Source organism: Sminthopsis crassicaudata, chromosome 6, assembly GCF_048593235.1.
Source record: "Sminthopsis crassicaudata isolate SCR6 chromosome 6, ASM4859323v1, whole genome shotgun sequence".
NCBI classification, from domain to species: Eukaryota; Metazoa; Chordata; class Mammalia; order Dasyuromorphia; family Dasyuridae; genus Sminthopsis; species Sminthopsis crassicaudata.
In genome coordinates this window covers 187236176-187261358 of record NC_133622.1, presented here as the reverse complement: position 1 = coordinate 187261358, position 25183 = coordinate 187236176, and the positions used below count along the sequence as shown (strand labels likewise).

Here is a 25183-nt window from a genome sequence, read left to right as displayed (position 1 = left end):
GACTATAAAAATCTGTTAAGTTGTGGCAGAGCTGATGATCAACTGTTATAAATTCTTTTTGTCTTTATTAGGGACAGTCTATCTATCATTATCATTGTGTTTTTTTTTTGTTTTTTTTTTTTAAATAGTATATTATTTTTTCAATTATATGTAAAGGTGGGTTTTCAATAGCAATTTTTGTAAGATTTTGTGTTCCAAATTTCTTTCCCTTTCCCCACGTTAGCTGACAATATAGCATTAGCATTGTTAGAGATACCAGTGACATTCAAAGGAAAAAGAAGCCTCTTTTTCCTGCTTTATACTGCAGAGAATACAAGTCTGATAAGAGCAGCAACAACCTGGGGCCAGGATGGCATGTCTTTGCTGACAGATGCTGCCGCCCCCACATCTGAAACCTCTTGCAGACTACGAGGCACCTCTTCTTTTTTATCCCTTACAATGACTTCGACATGGGCTACAGACTGCATTTTCTAAAATTCCAAACTTGTATATTATATTACAGAGTTACAAGAACGGTCAAAAGGTACTCTTGAATAATCAAAATTTAGACTTGTTCTGTTTAGTCTAAAAGAACAGCACTAGGATCAAAAGATAACAGTGTAGGGAAACTGATTTTGGCTCAAGGTATATAAAAACTTAACAAGGGTGTGGGGGTCCTCCCTGCCCTGGAAGAATTTAGGGCCAGCTGGATAGTCACATTTTAGGGAGGATGCAGATAGGACTGCATAGTTGGGTAACCACCCAAGAGGAATCCACTTCTTTAATTCTCTCTACCTAAGAGGCTGGATCTGGAGAAGGATACTTCTATTCCCTTCCTTTTCTTCTAAGACATTTTTTGGTATCCTTATCTCTCTGGTAAGTAGGATAACTTCTAACTTTACTTAGTATTGAGGTTGCAATTCTTATTGATCACCTTTTAGCAAAAGCTAGGGCTAACAATTTATCCTAAGTAACTGATTTATTATGAGCACTGATAGCATCTTCAAGGGCTTGTGATGAATAAGCCAGATACTTACAGTACCTGATAAATAAGCTCAGACTTCTAAAAGGAATAAAACCACCTCCATTCACACCTGTGGCACCTTAGGATTGTCTCTTGCTCTTATTCCCCAGCAATTATGGAAGCACTTGCTCAGTAAAATGAAGATATTTGTACACACTGTCTAACTTATCTTCCTAATTATATCCTACTATGATGCCCTATCAGGGTGGAGTACACCCTAAATTATGATGAATTGGAGAATAGCCTGTAGATGCAGTGGTCGCAAAGCTGCTGGGGGAAAGCCCTTGGCAAACCTTTATTTTGGTCAAGATCTTGTATTTGTTGTGAACTCCCTGATGGTGCTATAGAAGTGATCATTATCATAATGAGTTGTTTTAAATTCTACTTGGCATCAAAATTGTTGATTTTCTATCAATTTGAGGCTCTTTTTTAATTAAAAATACATTAGTTAATTGTTTACACATGAAAAATTCTCTCAGATTTTACCGTACTCCATTTTTCATATTCATGAAGCCCCGGGGATTATACAAGTTATATTGTATTCTAATAATTAACATTTTTGTGAAATGAAAAATAGAACTCAATGTCTAAGTTGTTGTACATTATGGGAAAAATAACCAATTTTTACTCCACAGAACATGTCACTTACCACATCTAATCCCGGAAATGATGCACGGCCTTTGATTTCAATCATTTCTTCCATCTCATGTACAACGTCTCTGAGGACAAATTTAACAGAACTGCTTGCAAATTCAGGAAACATCTGGCAAAGATTGTACAACTGCCTGTTAACCAAAAACACAAGTCATTGTTCAACTACTCCAGATAGTAAAACCAACAGAGAGAGAACCACCCCTCCCCACAAAAAAAAATCACCTTGTTAGGACACTAATGTAGAGTACCTGCTAATTCTGACTGATTGAATTCAACAGGAAACTCTTGTTAATAGTTAGAACTGCGCGGTCTTAGCCAAAATCACTTTGTTCATAGTTAGCTAGGTTTCTGGATGATCCAGTCCATAGTTTTCCTAGTAAATCTATATTCTATGTTCTCTGTCCACTAATCTTACTACAGGTCTTATGGGCCAATTATTTTCCTTTTCTGGGCTGTGGCTTCTTCCTCTGTAAAATAAAAGCGCTAGATCAGATGTTCCCTAGGTTCCTTTCTTATTCCTGCATATTCTGAATCTTGAAGGGGCAGAGATAACCTGTTACATATATGTCCACACAAAACCCTCCTTCTTTTACAATATCCTGGATGCATTTTTGATGATTCTAAAGATGACAAAGATTCTCAGAATCTATCTGAATCAACGAAGTACCATGTTTTACTTACACAATTAACTTGTCAATAGTTTTTAGATCTGGTGGGGTCTTAGTAGCCAAATCCCCAATGTACTCCAGGAGAAAGCCAAATAGTTTCTGAAAGAACATCAAAAAGAAAATGATATATTGAGTAGTATTAAAAGGGAAAAATTCTTATCCAATTTAAATATTATCAGTACCTAGGGCTTCTACTTAAAAAATTTGGACTGGGAAGGCAAAGGAATGGGTTCTTTGCAATTTCAAGATCCACTGATTAAACTAATAACATATTTAAGGGAAAAAAAATCAAAAGAGAAACTGACAATCACTGTCACACACCTCAAGTTTCCTCACTCCTGGTCATAGTCACTGGAATGTAAGAGTAGCTGCAAGCAGGAAAAAAAAGTGTAATAAAAGGACTGGGAAGGAAAGGCAGACTGTCTGTCACCTATCACACCACCTTCTCTTCCTCCTCCTTTCACCTCTGCTGCTCTCTCTCCTTTCTCTTACTCTTCCCTCATCATCATCCAAGTTACCAGAGCTAGACATCATTTAGTCTAACTGCCTCATTTTACAGCTTACAGAGGAGGCCTGATGGGGAAGGGCTCAAGGTGGCAGAGTTAACTGGTAGCATGGGACCAGCTTTGGGAGCCTGGTGCTTGCCTGGGACACTTTCCACAGCTTGGACTGAATCCACCCCTTTTGCCGACCCAATGGACTGAACTGAAAGCAAACCTTGGACAGCAAAATTGTCACCAAGGGTTTATCAAGCACCTAGGTTAGTTCCTGGCAGGCAAGATATAGAGATTGAACAGATATAAAGAATGAACATTAGATAAAAGCTCTGGCTTTCATAAACAATCTAAGAAAAATAAAATCAACACAAATAAAACAGTTTTGAATAATGCAAGACAGTATGCCCAAGTGTTAAATTTTGTAGTACAAACTAAGTGCTACAGGAATCTGCAGGAGGAGACTGAGGGAGAATTGCCCATAAGTCCTAACTGGCTGCTTTAGGATTTTGCTGCTGGAGGAAATTTTTTCCTTGGATGTTTCTAATTACTACACTGAAAATTTTTTGTCATCTTTTATGACATGTATTTTAATCTGGGAATTAGCTTTTTAAGACTGGGCAAGATATTGTCTTCAATTTCCTTCTCTAGAGCAGGGTGGTCTCTTAATCTTTTTGTTTGAGAAACTTTTATGTGACCCTGGGTATATAGGTATATAAAACAGATATACATATTGAACACTTACTCTACTAATTTTGGGACTCTCACATGCAGTTACAAGACCCCATGTAGGATTACACCCCATAATTTAAGAAGCTGGGCTCTAAAAGATGGATATAACTATGATGCAGCCTATCCTAAAATTCATAGTCTAGATCACTGAAAATATGACAAAACCAATGTGAAAAGTTTGGGATAAAAAAATGCTGGCCTGCTTCTGTCTCTCTAATGCACTATCTCCAGGCTGCCTCGCCTTCCTTCCTCCCAGCTCTTCCTTCTTCTGAGCCATCACCCCTTTGTCTGTGTCTGTCTACTGCCTCTGACCCCATCCTGTCTCTGGCTGGGGTTCGTGTGGGGTTTGCAGCTTTTAGCTCCGTACCAGCATGCACCAAGTGCACATTTGGCACTGGTAGAAGAGAGCACCCACTGATTTAGTAAGAATGCAACAGTAGACATTTACACGATGAGTTAATATCAACAGTGTGATAACTTGAGTCTTACAACAACCCTCCTGGGTAAGGAAGACAGCTATGATTATCTTCATTTTATAAGAAAATCCAAGGCTAAGAGGTTGAGCAATCTGCCCAAGAACTAGAGTTGATAACTGAACCCAATTCCAGCACAGTCAAAGTGACTCAAAGGGACAATAATGAGGAACAGTCATAAGTTCAATCTGTGAAGCATCCAGTCCATAGAATTCAAAGGTCATCACATCACTTAGTAAAAAGGGGAACTTAAGTGACCTACCCAAGGTCACGAAGGCTACCAAGTCAGAGAACCAGGATTTAACCACTGCTGTGGATCACTCTGGGTTAATTCTGAGTGAAACTCTTGAAGTTTCCTGGCTGGTTAGATCAACAAAGACTTAAGATAGTAACACAGCCCTTCAGAGTCCTCCAATCCCAAACATGTAGACGTACTTCTAATTTTGCTTTGTTTCCCACAGCAAGACTTGGATGGTTGCATTTCTGAATCCTCTCGATCACCACAAGCTGTTGTTCTGTTGATTTTCCTGAGAGTAAAGACTTAAGTTCCTCATAAGAATCAGGAGCTATGACAAAAATAACCAAAAATGTTTCATAAACAATATATCCTAAAAGCAAATGAGAACACTTTGTTTCTGAGAAAAGAATCATCATCATGCGCAATACAGTGGAAGTTGAATTTCCTTTAAAAACAGTATAGAACAGTGGAAAGAAAGCATGTTGGTTCTGGAATTAAGAAACTTTGTTTTTCAAATATGGCTTCTGATTCTTTTCCTGTATATATGACAGGACTTGGTCTCCTCATTTATAAAATGAAGGGTTGGACTTAATATCGAAGGCCCCTTTTAGCTCCAGATTTGTGATCCTAAGAAGTTACTTCCTTTGGCAGATCCAAAATAAAAAAAGGATAAATATATTTAATGTTTGCCACTTGTTTATACTGAGGAAATCTCAAAGCTTATTTTAATTTCACATTGAATTTTAAAGGCTCAAAATACTCATTAAAGGAATGATTCCCCAGAATTTCATTAAAGGAAAGATCCCAAATAATTTTTCATGGAGAATCATCTTAAAAGTTTAAAGATGAGGCTAAACTAAATTTCAGAGGATCATGGTACTAAGAAATAAAAGGAACTTTGGAGATTGTCTCATTCAACTTCTTGATTTTACAGGTGAGAAAACAGAAGACATCTGATACACAAAGGTGGTAAAGAGCAAACGGATTCAGAAGCAAGTTGTCCAATGAGGCTCAATTCAGTTCTCTTCCCATTACACTATCCCCCTATTGTACCCTGAACCCCAATAGTGACTCAGAAGATCAGTCTAATCTACAGGAATGGGGCCAAATGCCAGAATGAGGAATTTGGGTTTCACTCAACAAGGAACAGAGAGGCATGACAAGTTTCTGAATGATGGCAGCTGTAAAAGAAGAGCAAAGGGCCACGAAAAAGGCTTTGTAAACATCCTTAACTTCTAAAAATGTTTTGGTTAGGACCTACAGTGTGAGTGCATCTGCCCACAAGCAATCCCCGCTCACCAGTGCAGCCTGGGAGCTGCTCCCCACTCTCTGTGGGAGGTAAAAGCAGGCCTTCCTGGCCAGGAGGCAGGCTCTCCAGCCATCCGCCATGCCATGTTGGCTCTCTCTGAAAACCTTCCCAAGAGATTTTCTTCAAGTCTCCTCTACATGATATTTCTCTCAACACTGGCTTCTTACATTTCACTGATTCCTGTTTTCCATCCCTGAACCACAATAGATGCTATTTATTATAGGTGAGCCGCCACGCAGAGGCAGAGAAGGACAGACAGCCTGAGCGGAGACAGAATCTCCCCGTGGGCCAGAGCACAGTCTGCATGAGCACAAGATCATCTAGGTGACATCACCAGGGAGTTCTGTAGGCAGAGACAAGGAGGGAAGACACAGAACGACTGAGTCATGTACCTCCCAAGAGGCATTTTATCTACACAAATAATCTGGCATTTACAGCCGAGGCCCAAAAAGAGAAATCTTTTCTCCAGAAAAACTCATCAAAGAGGATCTTTTTCCCAAGGCTCTGAACTGAGATTAAATGGTGGTTGGCTTGGACCAATCTCTTTACTAACAAACATCTTCCCCACATGACAAAAACGTTTCTACTTAACATTAACTAGGAAATGTTCTCGGAAGCTCTTCCACAAGAAGAGGCAGATTTGCACTGGCCTACTGGCAGTACCCTACAGTCATGCAAGAAACCAACTTCATTTTCAGGATTTCTCTATTACTAACTACCCCCCAATAGCCGAAAGAGTGAAAACACAAAGCCTCTACAATGGTACAAAATACTTCATGTTCTCACCTAGTGGGCACTCTGTTCACCAATATAACAGGGTTGATTAAGTGAGTAAATGCTACTCCAGCTGAAGTCTCCTAAAAGGAGTACAAGGATACTGACATAAGGACACAAAACTAAAGTAAAAGCATGTGATTTGACTTTTTTTCCTTTCCAAATATATAAAGTCATGTGCAGAGAACTACTGATATGAGAGCCTTTTCTGCGTCATTTGAGATAAAAAAAAAAAAAAAAAAAAAAAAAATTCAGGTGTTTGCCTACCAGTAAACGTATATGGGAGTTCAGATCGGGCAGCTTCGAACATTGCTTTTTGGTTTGCATCATTTGTATTTTTCTCAGGTGCCTGAACTAGTTTTTTCTTTCTATTCTCATGCACAATCTCTTCTTGCTCACTGTCCCCATCAGATTCAAGGTCGGAATGACTATCTGGGGCATCACTTTCTTGTGAATCCTCTGTCTCTGGCTCTTCATCCTCCTCCCTTTCACTGCCTTCTTCATTGCCTTCTTGGGCTTGCTCCTCCTCATTAGGATCATCTAGTTCTTGATTCATCTTCCCATCCTTATAATAGGAGGAAAAAAAAAGTCAATTATTCCTGTAGACACAAGAATTAAACGATAAAAGAGCAAAGATTAACATATGAGGATAGTGTCACCTCAACAGGGCACAATTAAAGTAGGTCTCTGCCTCCTTGGCACCCACTGCCAACAGCTAAGCTGCATTCTCAGATCCTCCCTCGTGGCCCCCAGGAGCCAATATAAAAGCCTGGTGTAGCCACAACGACCTCTGATAACCTGGCCCTTCCTACCTTGCCCCTAGCACTCACCATTTTCGTGCCCTCCTATGTGTGGGAGTCAAGGGAGGTGTGGACATGAGGTAGAGGGAAGGGGCTGAGAGCCAGCTCTGTACCAATAGCACTGAGGCCACAGCAATGGGGCATGGTGTCCAGGAGGGAGCTCGCAGTATCTGCCCCAGCCGACCCTCATGTGGAATATGGGGTTCAGTTCTGGCTGCCCCACTTCCCAAAGAATGCTGATAAACAGCCATGTGACAAGAGCCCAGTGATCAGGATGAAAGGGAATCTAGAAATATTCTGGAAGAACTGGTTGAAGGTGTTGGGATTGGGAATGTTGGGACTGGGGAGAAAGGCTTTAGGGGGGGATATGATCCCTCTTTTAAAATATTTTAAGGGTCATCATATGGAAGATGATGAAACTTAACCTACTTTGCTTCTGAGGGGAGAACTAAGACCAAGGAGTAGATAGAACTCAAGAGGGTAGATTTCAGAAGGGAGAACTTGCTTTTAACAGATGGGGCTTAAAAAAAAAAAAAAAATCAAACTAGATGGATAAGAACATTCATCTCTGACACAATTATTTGTTAGGTATTTTGTATAGGGGACTCATGCTTCAGGAAAAAGCAGGCATTCATGATCTTAAACATTGCTCCTAATACTAAAATTATATGGTTCTAAGACCCCTTCCTGGCTATTTTAACAAAGGGAACACATTTCAAAATTGTGGCAAGTGTTAGAATAGGAAGGAATTTTTTTTTTTAAACTCAAGTGCTTGAGGGGATTAGACAATTATTGATGAAGTGTATTATAGCTATTTAACTTTACATTACCAGATATTTAAAACTCTAGCCATACTAACTACCTAAACTATGAGTACTACTATATTAAAACAGATTTATAAATAAACCATTCACCTATGATAAGGAACAGCAAAAAATGCTGATTTCACTGATTTTGTGAACCTTCTCTAGGGAGGTAAAGTACACAGGGTTATTATCATCTTCTCAATAATCTTTTCACATTTGATTATATTAGTAAATATCTAAACATAGTACTATGCAGAATCTGCCATTAAAACAAAAATAAAATGAAGCGCTCCCTTCAAAAAATACACCACTAAGATGAGTTCACTAGTGAATGACACAACTGAAAAAAATCATTTCTAAACAACTCAGAATATTAAAAACCCAAATCTCTTACTTTATAAGAAAGTAAACGCCGATCATCTTTATTTAGAATGAAGCCATCATTTAAATCATCTGCCGACATGTGCTTTGGTTTCTTAATATTTTCATCATCTTCCTTCCCAAGCATCCGGCGAAGTCTATCAGCCTGTCCCAAAGAACAACAAAAAAAAAGATTAATAAAAACATTTCTATGATGGCAGGCAAAACAAGTCACAAAAACTCGGGTACCTTGTCAACACTAAAATTGCTGTATTAATGATTTTAAATGTTTTGCTATGTTCTGGGGTGACTACACACTAGGGCATAAAAGACACTGGAGTAATCACAATTGTGTCCTCCTCAATATGAATTTCCTTGGTCTATGGATTCATGTCAGACTCTGAATGTTTCCTATTTAGGTTTCTTCAACAAAACTAACAAATAAAATACAAGTCTTATTTGGAAGATTTAAAAGCATATCCTGTTTACCAAAGAAAGTATAATTTTCTCTGTAGTTGAGGCTTTATGTCTTTAGTCACAGCAGAAACGTTTTAATAGTCACAAACCTTCCCGCTCTCCTAATATTCCTTCTTGTACTCTTCTCAAAAAAATCAATTTCTTACCGGAGATATATACATATATTCTTGCATGTACACACACCTATACATGTATGTACACACACACAGGTCACAGAGAAATTCTACTACTAACGCTGGGTAGGTGCATGAAATAAAAAATTATCTCTTCTAAGTTTACTACATGATACTATTAATATGATACAATGTATATCGAATTATCGCATGCAAATTAATACTACTTAAATCTAGTTTTGGGTCAAGATAAAATTACTAGATAACAGACAACATCTGAAGGCTGAATTTTCACTCTTCTCTTTTCTTTAAAAACCTTCTTTGGATATAAAAGAGAAATGAAAACAGGTTTACAAGATAAACACTTTAATCACATATTCAGCCTCTTTTGATTCAAGAAGACCAGTACCATTAGTTCCAAGGCCACAATGAAGAGGAAAAAGAATCAATTTGGTTTGGGGTACCTCTAGCTTTTTGAGTCGTGCTTGCTCCTCTTTGGCCAACTCCTCCTCAGTCTTCATCCTGTCCGAGGGTTGCGCCTTCATTTCAAACCCAAGCTCCCGGACCATTATGTCATATGCATCAGGCTAAAGGAAAACAAGCCTTTTCAGTTAGAAGCCCTTTATCTTCAGAGTCCTCTGCCAACAGCTGTCTGGCCACAGTTAGCAATAACTGGGACTAGGTCTGGAACCAGCCAACCCACATACAACTCTCTTCTGCCAAAAGAAAAACTATCATAATAATACTTAAAGAAATCAATAAAAAAGGCCTTGAAAGACTAGGAATTCCTCTCAATACATGTGGATTAGCAAAAATAGAGTTCACTCAAAAAATAAAAACATTTGCGCAATAAATCAGTAAAAAAAGAATTTTTCTAGGATTAGGAGATACCTTTTGTACTGTTATATGTCTAATGTATGGAAAGCTTGTTAAAAATGTCAGGAATGATAGGACTGGCTCAAAACACCTCATTTGCTGAGAAAGAATTATGAAGAATTGGGTGAAATCAAAGCCTGGTCAGATAAATGAGAGCTGTTTTCTAAGAGTATTTTAACCGAAGAGTGGTAAAAGTATTTAGGAATCAACTGGATAAAAAAAATAAAAATAAAAATAAATGTATTTGAGAAAGACTTTTTTTGTCTTGTAGAAAGGAAAGGCTACTATTAGGGAAAAAAATATGCTAACTGAAACTTCTACGTTATTTTGGAACATGGCAAAATATACCTAGATGAGAGGTGTGTAAGCATTGAAATAATTTAGATTCCCCTCACACTGGCAAGATATCAATAATTTAATTTTTATAAATGGACAATTTAGAACCCAGGACAAATAATTAAAGTCAAAAGGAACTACATCCAAATGCTGTGGTCCCATCCCCATCTTGTTTCATACTATTTCCTTTCCCACTTTCAGGACTCTTTCTCACCTTAGGGTCTTTGCTTCTGCCATGGCATGAAATGGCTTCCTCTCTCTGTCCCCACCTCAGCCTACTGAAATCTCATAATTCTTCAAGGCCCAATTCAAATGTCACCTTCTCCCAAGAATTCTTTCCTGTTCCCTCAAGCTAGGAATTCAGCTTTCATCCTCAGTTCTTACATGGCTCTTTGTAGATTTCCTACACTCTTATATCCCACTGTGCACTAGCAACCTCTTGCTTGTGCATGTTTTGCATCCCTTGTGAAACTTTATGTAACTTGAAGGCAAGGACCATGTCCTACTTTGTACCTGGGTGGTAGCTAATACATGGAGGTAGAATGAATGATGATTGAATAAAAGAAAAAGGGCCAGTACACAAAAACTCTCCCCTGGTTAAAATAAGTACAAGACATTCAGTATAGTATTTATTCAACTAAATGGTTTAGCTCCTACCTTAGGTTTCTCGTCTTTATCCTTTTTTTCCAATTTGGGGGTTTTGTGAGATAGAAGAGACTGGATTTCTTTCCAATCATTGTCCAATTTCTCAGTGAGTTCAAGAGCATTTTCTCGTTGAGTCTGCCTCTCACGCTAGGCGGAAAAAAAAAAAAAAAACACTTTACATCACATCAGTTTTTACTTCAGACTAAATATTCTTGTTTTTAGCAAAGAAAGATGCTATTACATAGTCCAAAACCAACATAGGACAATAAAAACACAAAGAGCATAAATTGGTATTTGTTTCTGAAAGGTAGAAACATTAAAAAAAAAATCCATACCTTACTACTTATGATTAGTTAACACAATTATCTAAAATGCTACACCTCTGCTTTCGAAAGTGATATGCTTCTATTAAAGCTTCTTTAAACACCCCTTCTTCCTCTATCATCAAGTTTCCCACACACTCTTTCCCCAGCCCTCATACTCATAGTCCATCAGATACCCCAATCTGAAGTAATAGGACTTGGCTTTAAATCCCCAGGTTTGTATGACCTTACTCAAGTCATTCTGATCTCCTTGGGACTTAATTCTCATCCGTAAAATGAAGGGAATATGATTTCCTAACATATTAACTGATCTTTTCTACTGATAAACAGAAAGCTCTGCTTGCACCTAATTCATGCATGCATTATGTTCTATTTGTATGGCAGAGTTGCTAATATCCCAAATAGTGAATTCTTATCCTCAAAGCTGGCGTCTACCTAGATTGTTAGAGTTATTGAATATTTTGAACAGGATGCTGGCACCCACCTATTCACTGACTTTTAGGTGATACTCATTTTTAGTTCTTTAAAGGGAGTACTATTCCAAATATTAGTATGGAAAAGATGGGCCTCTGCTTTCATTTCATAATCTGCAATTTTCCCCAAAACAATAAAAGCCTGCTATCTTTTTTCTGTTCAATTCTGGGGGTAATTTTTCCAACCAAATATATATTGAAATAAGAACAAGACATTCTTCAATCACATGTGTATATGAATAAAGCTTCTGTGTAAATGGGCAGACAGAACTGTTTTGCGTAATTAAAGATTTCTTCTAGGAAGCTCAGCATTGTCTTGGAATTTGTATATAATTCTAACTACTCTTTGCCTCCATTCCCACTTGTCTGCCATCATCTTTGAAGAAGTAGAAGGGAGGAAAAGAGGAGCTATATAGAAGAAATCATAGTTCATTTTCTTTTGTTTTACCAATCTCATTTGTACCTCATAAAAATGCTGTGAGGTAGATCATACAACTATTATTCTGTTTTATAGGATGGGAATGAGCCTTAGAGATGTGAAACAAAGAAAGTTGATTTATCACCTACTGGTAACACACATCTCCACAATTAGCTTAGTAATTAGCTTAGTCTGTTGGAAAAAAAAACCACTTGTCTATTATCAGGGGCATATTCAAAGCTTTCCCAGTATGGCAGAATTTACCAGAGCTTTTCTTTCCCCTTTACCCCCACCTTGCCCACTGGCATCATCTTTGAGAATTCAGGATCATTTCTATATCACAGTGAGGAAGTGAGGTAGGACTTTATTTCTTCTACAAAATATCTATATTTAAATGGAATTATATTAAACCACATTTTAAAAAGTTTTAAACATAGTCAAAATGAAATAAAATCATATACACGCACAAGTGTATAGGTATGGCATTTATTTTCATTATTAATATTGTTCCTTGCTAAGAACACAAACCTACCTTTTCTTGTTTTGATTTTGCAATGAGTTCTTCAATCAGTTCTTTACGTGACTTTGGTTTCTCTTCCTCCTCTCCTGCTTCAGAGGTTTTCTTGCGAAGGAGCCCGCCCCCTCCTCCAAAATGGGAAGCAGTTAACTCAGCTGCAGAAAAAATGGTGAGAACCAAGATGAACCACACACAGATTCACTGTTTGGGAGTGTACTATTACAGTATTTTGCCAACATTTCTCTTAAGAGTAGTCATAAGAAGAACTGAGTATTCCACATTCAAGCAAAAATTTCACAAAAACATCTTGAACACAACATATTTATAGTAATATTTGATTAGTGCCATTACATGTATAATGGCACTAATCAAATATTCCAATGGAGTCTTCAGTCAAATCCAATGTATTGAAATTTAACCCTACCATTAGAACCCTAGCAGGATTATTTTCCCTCTGAAATCAACTTTTGGGGAGAAAGAAGCAAAACAAAGAAATGAAATGAAATCAGGGACTTATTTCAAAAAGGAAGGCTAAATGACATAGAAGAAAAAGAAATTAACTTCCAATTCTGCTCTAGGATTACATTTAGTTCAGTGTCTTATATATCTTTTTGCTCTACACCTAGAAAATGATTATGTTATATTCAGGGATGATTATCCACATAGGAGTCATCTGAAGATTTTTTTAAAATGTTCCTTTGGTACAATTTAGCTGTGATTTGATTTATACATGACTTCTTGAAAAACATCCATTACATAAATATATATATGTATATATTAATATATATGTAAATATATATATATATTAAAAAATTAATATATATATGTATGGGTATAAACACACACACACAAATCATGTACATGTACATATTGTACTTAAGATATTTTTAAAAATTAGGATGTTGTAGTTGAAGGAAAGATGAAAGGATCCCACTAGGCACTGAAAGGTAGGGAACAGGTCTTAACTTCCTCTTGTCTTCTGCTCAGATTTCTCTTTTCCTTTTCCCCTTTAAGCTTTCTGTCAAAACTCCCCTTCTTTCCCGTCTCCTTGGTTTTATGCTGATAATGTGTGGAAAGGACCACCAGATGCCAACTCTTCAGCCCACTTCTCCTTCCCAACAGTGATGTGTCTGGACTGATGCTGGCTAAGGGCACCTGGGATCATTCATGGCACTTCAAAGAACTGGGGGTCCTCAGCTATAATCCATCCAATAAAATGGTGGATCACGGGGTCTTAACATCTGCCCTGCTGCTGTGCCAGACTAGAGGTCTTAGCATCTTCTGTTCAATCTCAATCTTAAGAGCCATAAAGCTTTTCCACTAGCCTTGCAATTGAGCCTTTTTAGGGATGTTTTCTCACCCCGTTATACATTACTTCCTAGAGAACAAGAGTTGTTTTGCTTTTCTGGTTGTATGGTCAGCACTTAATAAATGTTCTTTGTCCATAGACAAAATTGAGTTTCTCTATTTTTACCAATGGCTGATTTTATAAAATCTTTTAGTTAAGACTCATTACTGTGAAGCACTGGAAAGACAGAGTTTTAAAAATAAATATCCTGTTAGCTGGGGAGCTAGATTTCAAATAACAAAAACTATTTTGGAGAGGCCAATAGAGTACTTAATAAGGTTTTATTTTATACTTAGTAAATGACCTTTTTAAAAAAGCATTTTAATCACAAAGCACTTTTATTAACATTCTTCCAAAGTGTCTCATGAAGAAGCTATGCAGATGACCATATAAATACTGTTCCTATTTTATTGGAAGGGAAACCAAGTCTCTAAGAGGTGAAGCAATCTGCTCAAGGTCATACAGCTTAAGTAAATGGTAGAGTTAACATTTGGCTTTAATTCTTATTGGTAGGTGTTCCCTACACTCAGAGTTAATCTGTAACTCATATTATTCTGCACTTCTAGGTACTGTATAGGAATTCATTAAATGGCTATTAACTTTTTTCTTAATAAAAAACACCTTGTCAAATGCTCTTGAAATAAACAAGATATAATGATTCTGAGAGATTTCTAGATTTTTCCATGTTAGTAGGATTAAAAAATTTAGAACTGGAAGGGTTCTTAGAGATTATTTTGTTTAACCTCTTCTTTTTTACAGATGAGTAAACTGAGGCTCAGAGAGAGGAATTTATTTTCCTAGGTCACAAAAGGAGGAAGAAGCTGCCTTAAAAGCACTAATTGGCTAAGGGTTGTTTAGAGCAGTCTAGAATCAACTGATTGAGAGAGAGAAAGAAAGAAAAAGAAAAAGAAAGTGTGTGTGGGGGGGAGTGGGGTTTTCAAGGTTCCTATAAAACATAGGAATGCTCTGGTCTGTAGTTTTGTTGGCAGATGCTAAGATGGTTTGATTCTGTCTGGAGGGCATTTGGAAGTTATTCAACCCTTCAAGACACCAGATGGGGAAAATTAGGCAAGGTCAAACATTCCAAGACACTAAACTGACAAAACATAGATGAACACATATGATACAAGTTGTATGTTGCCAAAAAGTCTAATTCTACAAAGGGCAACAAATAATCCACCAAAAAATTATTTAATTCTGGTAAAATTTCAGATGTCTACAAAATTCTATAATTAATGTAAAAAATTTATGCCTGTCATTTCTATGTCCACTTGTTTCCCTCTCCCCCTTTTATCAACCAAATTATTTTTTAATTGAGAAATAAGACTATGGAAAGATTCTATTTCTAAACTTTACCATTTTTACTCATACATAGTCCAAAATGTTGATTTAAATCATTCTGCAAAAATTGCATGCTCCACTTCACTCTCACATAATTAGATGACTACTATAATAAACTTCACTCAAAAATTTCCCAAAACATGTAGCTTGGAGTTCAGGTTAATGTCAGAAATCATAAGGCTTGAGTTTTGGAAAATGTAAGACCAACTGTTTTGTGTATAATTTCAACTACAAGAAATCCTGGGGGAGGTGAATCTATTACTAAAAAAGTTAAAACAGAGCTTATCTGTCAAACATCATTACAAGAAACATTCATTTATTTTTATTCCTATTAGTCTAGTGGGGAGGGGAGGAGGATGGTACACTCTTCAGCACTACCCAGTAAATCATATGGGCCAAATGGAGGACAAAAGTAATGTAGTTTATTACAGAACAACTACAAATGATCTGAAACAATGTAAAATTGAAAAAGAGAAAGGAAAAATAAGATGATCATTTCTCTTTAAAAATCACCCAGCATCTGGCAGAATAATTTCACAACAAAGAGTCATGCTTTTTACCTCCCAGAGTTCTTATACAGAACAGCTGGTTTTAAACTATGTGTTACTTCAATTCCTAAAGCTTTTTTCCCCTCCCCAACAGTTTATATCAAAGGGCAGTTACATGCCTTATATTTCTTGGATTTCCATATGCTTAAGGAAAAAAAAAAAAAAAAAATGGCAAAGCCTCACCCAAATCCTATCTTTTAGTTTTCCATTGCTTTCTTCTTAAGATTTTGCAAAAATTGCCAAACTCCAACTTGAAATCAATGAAAATTAAAATTCAATTCTTAATTACAGTACTATTAATTTCACAATCAGAGGTCTGAGGATGTAGAAAAACCTGATTTCTAATTTCTTTTTACAAAGAAAGGCAAACCATTTAATTTTTACATTTCATCCCTTAAAAAACAAACAAACAAACAAACAAACAAACAAACAAACAAAAACAACCCAAAACAGAGATTGGCATCCCTTCTCAAAAAAATTTACTTTTAAGTTTGTTAGTAGATAAAAGTATGCAAAGAGTAAACACATGATGTAATTGTTATTACTTGAAAGGAACGGCTATTTTGCAGGGAACAGGTAATCCCTCATATTGATATAAACCATATACTTTCACCCCATTAGTAGATAGTCTTCATTAGTTGTTATGACTAAGAAAATGTATTGTTTGGTGGCCAATTTTTTCATTAGTTTTCTGAAGTCATAGTTCTCAGAAAATAGAAACAATATAAATCTAAAGGCCTATTCTTTAAGCTTTCTATGGAATATTCTATAACAAGTCAGTATATTATGACCTAATGGCCATAACCATCCCATTGCCTGTTTCTGTATAGCCTACAAGAATGGTTTTTATAATTTTATTTGAAAATATAAAAACCGTTCTGAGCTTACAGACCATACAAAACAGGTGGCAGGGTTAGATCTGGCTCTCAGGCCACAGTTTATCCTGAGTATATGAGAATCTTGAAGCACATCTATACAGCAGCAGAGAAATTTCAGCGGAGAATGAAACTGCTACAGATTATTATTATAGTTGTGATGATGATGGTGTGATTTACAGCAAAATCACAAAATATATGCTGGAAGAAAAACTTATATTTATTTTCCATTTTTTCTTCTCAGGTGTAGCACTTTGTAATTTTATCTTCTTCAGGATAGCCAAGCATTATTGTCTGGTAAAATCTGTTTGGATACTGAATCAGTTTGTTAGCTCTTCCTTGAAATTTTGTTTTATTTACAAATTGGTAATCTATATCCATGAGTAATTTATATTTGTGCCTTTATTATCCAAGTCACTAATAAAAATGTTAAACAGCACAAGGTCAAGCACAGAAAGTAGCAAAAATGTTCCAGTTCTGGTGTCAGGTCTGGCATTGATCTAGTCAAATTACTCTTATCTCTGGGGATCATCACTTTTTCATCTATAAAATGAGGAAAACTAAGTGACTTACCTTATTTGTTCATCAGTATTTTTTTTTTAACAGATTTTGATTTATTTTTAAGAAAAAAAGACAACTATAGTTCATTTTAACAAAATATAGTTCATTAAGAAAACTTAGAAAAAGGGGATATTTCTACTATTCTTACCAGATAACATTCCTCTTTCTTCAGTATCACTGTCACTATCAACAATGTCATTAAATTTTTCAATATCTGCCAAAGACTGGCCATAATGAGTTAATTCTTCATCTTCATTGAGATTATAAATGCTTTTCTTTTCATTGTTACGCTGCAACAATAGAAACTAGCATTAGTTATTTAATATTTTTCACAATAGTTTGTGGTAGTCTGACAAAATTTATTTAACTAAATAACAAATAGTTTTACTTTTCATTATTACATTTGGGTTTTTTCCTTTTCTTTTTTTTTTTTCTTAAACAAATTTTATTCTGTTCTGTGTCCTCTTTCCAACCAATGGATGAGTTTATTTCTAGTCAGTAAGGTAATTGTACAGAAATATACCATTCCCAGAGGAATTTTAATTTTAATGAACAATCAGGAACCAATATGTGAAATAGTTTTAGGCATGCCACCACAAACCAGTTTCAGTAAGCAAATCTAAAGGTAGCAGGGGATCCAAAACAGCCATAGGCAGAGCTGGCTTTTGCTTTCCATTGGACATCGATCCACTCAATTAATATTTACGAAGCTTCTTTAAGGGTTCTAGCAAAGTAGGAGGTGTCAAGTGTGAGGTAGCCAGAATAACCCAAGAATAATCTCCCAGTCTAGGAGTAATCATGAACAATGAGAGGGGGGAAAAAAAAAGGGGAGGGACCGAGTACCTTTACTGGTTATATATATATATATATAATGTGGCAGCTCAGAAGTAATAAACCAAAACTAAAAAAAAAAAAAATCCTTAAACTCCAAATCCAGCTTTCCCCTGAAATACTTGTATTCCATACCTGGCGTTCTAGAGCAAATCTCTTCATCATCTTTTCCTCTGGACTTATTTTAGTGTTGTATTCCCCAAAGCGTTTATCTGTAAATACATTAGACTTATCTCTTTCTTTGTACTCCTTTAGTAGGGTTTGTGTACGCTGAAAAACAAAACATAAGACAAATTGAAAACAATTTTCTGAGACCAATGGGTCAGTCAAAACAATGAGTTCTGCAAGGTACAATCTGATTCTTAGAATTTAACTTTTCTTTAGTAGCTGTTCCCAGCTATTAGACATTCTTATCAATCACTCAGATAAAGATAGAATTGAGATTCTCATCAAATTTGCAAATGAAGAATTGATTATTCCCCCCACCCCCCAGCTCTATAAGATAATTGTTTGGAAGTCTGGTAAGACACTGAATAAGTAGATTAATTTAGTTAGAATTGTCATTTTACTATATTGGCTCAGCCTACCCAGGAGCAATTAATATTTTTCCTGTTGTTTAGTTCTGACTTTATTTATCTGAAAACATTTTGTAACTCATAATAGAGTGCAAACAAGGTTTCTCCTCTTAATAATATTTGATTATTTGTTCAGTGTATTATAGACAAATACATAATTTCATTTGATCTATAGAACAACCCTTTAAAGTAATGTTACTTTTCCCATTATATAGATGAAGCAGCACAGGATTTGAGAAATTAAATGACTTATGTCGTCACAGAGTTAATAAATTGAGCAGTACTATTTTGGAGCTGAAATCCAGGTTTTCTAACTCTCAAATCCAATGACTCTTTCAGTTTCTCAATGTCAACATTTTTTTTTTAAATTAGGGAAAATTGAACAACTAGTATTCCCATTGTTAGGAAAAGAAATCAGCAAATCAACGAGTTTTGTCAGTGAAATGCTCAGTGCTAAAGGGAGGAAGGGGTGAGAAGTATGCAAGCCAAATATACTGAATTGCTTTTTCAGCTGTGGCAGCTAAAACTAGTAATGTGTTTACATTAGACTTGCTTTAGTTGGAAAAAATGGAATAAGTTTAGATCCCTTCGATGATAAAAGAGAGAAAATTTACCATATTGGTACAAATAAAGGCAGTTCTCAAATATTCTCTGTTACAACTAAAAGGAGATTTGACAAGAAAAAGCAATAGAAAAATAATACTGATCATAGTTTATGCTATGGGAACAGACAGTTGGACAGATTAATAAAATAAGATACTTGCTGTTTAAGGGGAAAATGTTTAGGGAGGATAGGGTAGAAGCGAAGGAGAAAAATTTAGAACACAAGGTTTTGTAAGGATGAATGTTGAAAATTATGCATGCATTTTGAAAGTAATTATTAAAAATTAGTCTTCAAATAATAAAAAAGTTAAACATATTTCTATATTAGGCATGCAGTGAAAGAAACAGAACAAAAGTTAAAAACCAAGAAGGCCAAAAAAAAAAAATAAATAAACTTAGCATGTTCTGTTTTGTATTCAGACTTCATAGTTCTTTCTGTTGTTACAGATAGCACTTTCTATCATGAATCTTTTGGAATTGTCTTGAATCATTATCATGGGAAAAAGAGCTAAGTCTATCAGAGATGATCATTGTATAATGCTGCTATACAATTATACAAGGTTCTCCTGGTTTGCTTACTTCACTCAACATCAAATTCAGCTGCTCATTATTTATTATAGCACAACTATATTACACTATATTTACATACCACAACTTGTTCAGTCACTCCCCAATTAATGAATATTCCCTCAATTTCTATTTCTTTGCAACCACAAAAAGAGCTATTATAAATATTTTTGTACATAGGTCCCTTTCCCTTTTTAATGAATTCATTGGATACACATCTAGCAGCTGTACTGTTATATCAATTGGCACCATTTCACTGCCCTTGGGTATAGTACCAAATTATTTTCTAGAATGGTTGAATCAGTTCACAATACCACCAACTATGCATGAGTGTCCCAATTTTCTCATATTTTCTCCAGTCACATTAGCCAATCTGATAGGTGTGAAATGTAGATACATCTGAGTTATTTTTAATTTGCATTTCTCTAACTGATATTAATCCAGAGTATTTTTCCCATATGATTATAGATTATTTTAATTTCTTCATCTGAAACTGTCTTTACATATTTTGAATTGATCAATTGGAAAATGACTTAAATTTAAACTTGATATAAGGGAAAGTGTCTTAACAATTAAAACTATCCAAAAGGAAATGGGTTGTATTAGGAGGTTATTGTTATGGCTTCTTACTCACTGGAAATCTTCAATAACAGGTTTGACAGTTTGCTGGGTATGCTGTAGAATGGGATATTTTATGGCCTCTTAGGTCCTTTTCAAATCTGGAATTCTGAGATGTCCTCATCTGTTATAAAACAGATAGGATGGTAGACATGATGGCCTTTAACAAGGCTTCTGACTCTAAATATATGATCCTAAGTAGTAACATTATTCTCTAAGATCAAAACAGCATTTTCCAAGAGATCTTTTTCTCTCCAAAATGCTTGTCTTCAAAGCCTCACATAGGTATAAGAGAGGATCACAGGGTTATGAAGAATATACCAATATAATCTGTGTTCTGGCAAGCCCAATATCAATCTAGAAAAGTTTCTAAGTTTGGAAAGACTCATAAGAGGTTTTGACCTGCAAAGATTGAGGGACTCTGAACTGAAAAAATAATAGATCCTCAAAATCAAATAATATTTTTATTATATCTACAATTATACCTATAACACTGATTATTATATGTTAAAATTATGTTACTTTACAAATATTATGTTTGTTCCTCACAATAATCCTGAGAGATAGATAATATTCTTATCCTTATTTTTATATTTAAAAAAACAAAGACAAATAGAGGTGACTTCCCATGGGATACACAGTATCTGAGGCTGGATTTTAACTCAGGTTTTCCTGACTCTAGGCCCAGAAGCAGTTCCATTACTTAGGGGTTAGTTTGTAGAAAAAAATACAGAGAAAAATCAGTTAAAAACAAATGATGATATAGATGTGTAATCTGTTATCTTCAGTACGGATAACTCTTAAGTTAACTCAATAACAACCTAAAGATGAGTAGAGTATACAGTATTTAGAGAACCTTTTCCTTGCAATCATTTTCATCTTCCTTATTTCACTCTAAAAGGTGTGTTTGAAGGTGGGAATAGTGAATTATTTGAACAGGTAGGGCTTGGACCCACTACCTTGGCATCTTTTATTAATCCTTGAGGTGTCACTGCCATTTAGTAAAAAGCAGTGGCTCACTCACAGTTACAAAATAATCAGTGACCAAGTTAGAGGATATAACATGGGAATAGTTTAACATCCAAAATTATTCAGACATTAGATCCTCTAATATTTCCTTCCCTTATTCTTGAAAAATGGTTTGCATCGAAGTTATCAAACTGTACATACCCTTTGATCCATCAGTGTCTCTACTGGGCTTATATCCCAAAGAGATCTTAAAGAAGGGAAAGGAACCCACATGTGTAAAAATGTTTGTGGCAGCCGTCTTTGTAGTAGCTAGAAACTGGAAATTGAATGGATGCCCATCTATTGGAGAATGGCTGAATAAGTTGTGGTATATGAATATTATGTAAGAAATGACCAGCAGGATAATTTCTTTCTTTCTTTCTTTTTTTTAAGTAGTTTTTATTTACCAGATATATGCATGGGTAATTTTACAACAATTGCCAAACCTTTTGTTGTAATTTCTCCCCCCATCCCCAGATGGCAGGTTGACCAATACATGTTAAATATGTTAAAGTATAAATTAAATACAATATATGTATACATGTCCAAACAGTTGTTTTGCTGTACAAAAAGAATCAGACTTTGAAATAGTGTACAATTAGCCTGTGAAGGAAATCCAAAATGCAGGCAGACAAAAATAGAAGGATTGGAAATTCTATGCAGTGGTTCAAAATCATTGCCTAGAGTTCTTTTGCTCTGTGTAGCTGGTTCAGTCCATTACTGCTCTATTGGAACTAATTTGGTTCATCTCATTGTTAAAGAGGGCCACATCAGGGGGCAGCTAGGTGGTGCAGTGGATAGAGCACCAGCCTTGAATTCAGGAGGACCCGAGTTCAAATCTGGTCTCAGACACTTAACACTTCCTAGCTGTGTGACCCTGGGCAAGTCACTTAACCCCAGCCTCAGGGGGGGGGGGGGAAGAAGGCCACATCCATCAGAATTGATCGTCATATAGTATTTTATTGAAGTATACAACAATCTCCTGGTCCTGCTCATTTCACTCATTTTCACTCACCAGGCCTGGAGAGACTTACATGAACTGATGCTGAGTGAAAGAAAGAACTCTGGGAAATAAGTATGAATCACTACATAGCATTTCCACTCCCTCTGTTTTTGTCCACTTGCATTTTTGATTTCCTTTTCAGCTTATTTTTACCTTATTTCTAAGTCTGATTTTTCTTATGCAGCAAAATAACTGAATAGATATGTAAATACATATATTGTGTTTAACATATACTTTAACATATTTAACATGAATTGGTCTACCTGCCATCTAGGGGAGGGGGTGGGAGGAAGGAGGGGAAAAACTGGAACAGAAGGTTTTGCAAGAGTCAATGCTGAAAAATTACCCATGCATATATCTTGTAAATAAAAAGCTATAATCAAATAAATGAATAAATAAATAAGAGAGAGAGAAAAAAAAAGGTTTGTATTTTGTATCCATAAGACTACATGTGAATTTGTGAAAATAATGCAGATATTTCTCCCTCCACTCGAATTTTCGGATTACAAACTCTCTTTGGCCCAAAGAAAGACCAAACAAATTCTTCACGCCAGTTCCCTTCTGAAGTGCTGTTGAACTTCCCCATAGAGGTTCTTAAAGGGGAGACAGACAGTCACACACACACCCACACACACACACCCCAGCAACAACACAAGAATAAGAAGAAAACAGATAAAGAAAGATGGTTTGAGATTAAATTTAAAAGGGTAAAGAAGTATTAACTTATTATTCTTGCTTTCTCTACTACCCTATACCAGACGATAACAGAAAGTCAGCGACTCCTTTAATTTATCATTTTGCTGTCCTGGAAAGAACAAAGCACATTCTACTTAGAAAAGACTACAGTGCCAGCAGTGGTTGATATTTCAAAGCAGAAAAAACAAATCCGTCCAGGGAGGAATTACATGAGGAAAACATTTTTCTTGATTTCTTCCCAAAATGTATACATATATAAATATGGTACTTTGGCAACAATACTTTAATAAAACCAGATGACCCACTTTCTTCATCACCCAGTAAGGATGAAAATAATTCAATAAATATTCCTGTAATAAAGTGTTAGTATTTTTAATAGAGCTTTAGAAGTCAGTCAATACCTTTGTAAAGGGTAACAGTTAAAAGCATAACTTCTTAGAAGACAAGCTCTCAACACAACAGTTCTGCACTGGTTTTCTACCTGGCCTGATGGCAATGAGTGGCTTGGCCAACATTTCTTCCAAACTTTTCTTTCGGTTTCTCCTCCATGACCTTTTTTATAAACTACTGTTGTAAATGTTCAGATCTTAAATAACAGTAGAAGTTTGAGAGAATAATAAAGGGAATAAAGGAGATGAAAATTGAAATGTTTACTGTGCAGTAAGCATTTAAAGCTCAATTTGATAAATGACATAAGATTAGGCTAATAGTCTTAATTGGTTCATATACTTTGACATGGCTTGGGAAATTTAAACAAAGCATCTATAATTATGGCGTGGCTATGTTTGGGATGATCAGATGGGGAGAAAAGAAAGAGATGAGTAATCCTTGTGAACAAATGGCTGGAAACATTAAACAGCAAGCCTAATCATCATAAAGGTTAGCACAATTTCAAAATATTTATTTTTTCAAACATTCTCTTTTTCACAAAGATACAGCTTAAAGTTTTCATGGGATTAATAAATTCAAATTATGAACTCACCCAGTAACATTTAGAATAGAATTCTAGAATAGGCACTATAACTGTTTGTGGGAAATATGCCTTATGTTAAGTTTTACATATTCTTGAGTCACAAGATTCCCCTTGGAGACATTCACAATACAAAGGCAATGCAACAACAACATCAGGTCCTCTTCACTATACATTTATACGATTACATATAAAGAGAGTCTGATCATCTTATATTCTTTCTACCAACCTCTCAAGTACGGGTCCAGAATTTGGACAAGGAAGAGCTTTGAGAGCTCACCTAGCTCAACCCTCTCATTTCACAGATGAGGGAGCAGCAGGCACAGATTTTCACAAGGTCAATAAGGTGGTGGCTTATTTTCTTCTCTACAAATACAACATGAATAATGTACCAATGACCCTTAGCACCTAAGACTTTCAATTCTGAGAATGTTCAAGAGGCTCCAATTGTGCCTCATGGGTCTAGCATATCTGAAAAGCAGCAATAATATAACAGATTCCCTTTCTTCCTGAAACAGAGTCCTGCAAAATGGTGAAACCAGATGACTAACTCGAGATTAAAGAAGAATATAATTCGACGAGAACACAGAACTGAGCTGACGGGACCGAACACTAGACAAAGATTATAGAAATGAAACACATCAATAGGCTGAGGCCTGCTTTGACTCGTTCATGAAAGGGCAACACGTGAATCTACAAGGGAGTCAATCCCCTCAGAGAACCCAAAGTTGGTGTCAGCTCAACAGAGGAAAGTCAGCCTAGCAGATACAGTGCAGAGAAGTGGTTCAGTCACTTTCCAGTCCCATCCGGCTCTCTATGACTCCATTTGAAGTTGTCTTGGCAGAGACAGTGGAAAGATTGGCCATTTTCTTCTCCAGCTTATCTGAGAAACAAGGAAACTGAGGCAAACAAGTTTAATTGATTTGTCCAAGGTTACACAGCTAGGAAGTGCCTGAGGCCAGATCTGAATGCAGGGAGACAAATATTCCCTGACTCCAGGCCCATGGCTCTGCTCACCATCCAGCTGCCCATAGAGAATAGAGGAGCTCTAAGTCCTAAAGATCAGAGTTCAAGTTCTGCCTCTCATACATACTGGTTATGTGACTTGGGCCAAATCTCTCCACCTCTAGGTGTCCCAGGCAACTCTCAA

General features: G+C 36.1%; 1 protein-coding gene across 1 annotated transcript in view; it reads right to left on the bottom strand.

The window, feature by feature from the left end:
- NOP14 (NOP14 nucleolar protein) overlaps positions 1–25183 on the bottom strand; it is a 51276-nt gene that overhangs the window by 13869 nt on the left and 12224 nt on the right. Inside the window, exons 2-11 of the mRNA XM_074275004.1 lie at positions 18129–18263; positions 17311–17452; positions 12505–12644; positions 10771–10905; positions 9366–9488; positions 8346–8477; positions 6613–6910; positions 4460–4590; positions 2339–2424; positions 1653–1788 (exon numbers count right to left, since the gene is read on the bottom strand). Of these exons, the coding sequence (XP_074131105.1) occupies positions 1653–1788; positions 2339–2424; positions 4460–4590; positions 6613–6910; positions 8346–8477; positions 9366–9488; positions 10771–10905; positions 12505–12644; positions 17311–17452; positions 18129–18263 (1458 nt within the window). The remainder of the gene's footprint in view (positions 1–1652; positions 1789–2338; positions 2425–4459; positions 4591–6612; positions 6911–8345; positions 8478–9365; positions 9489–10770; positions 10906–12504; positions 12645–17310; positions 17453–18128; positions 18264–25183) is intronic.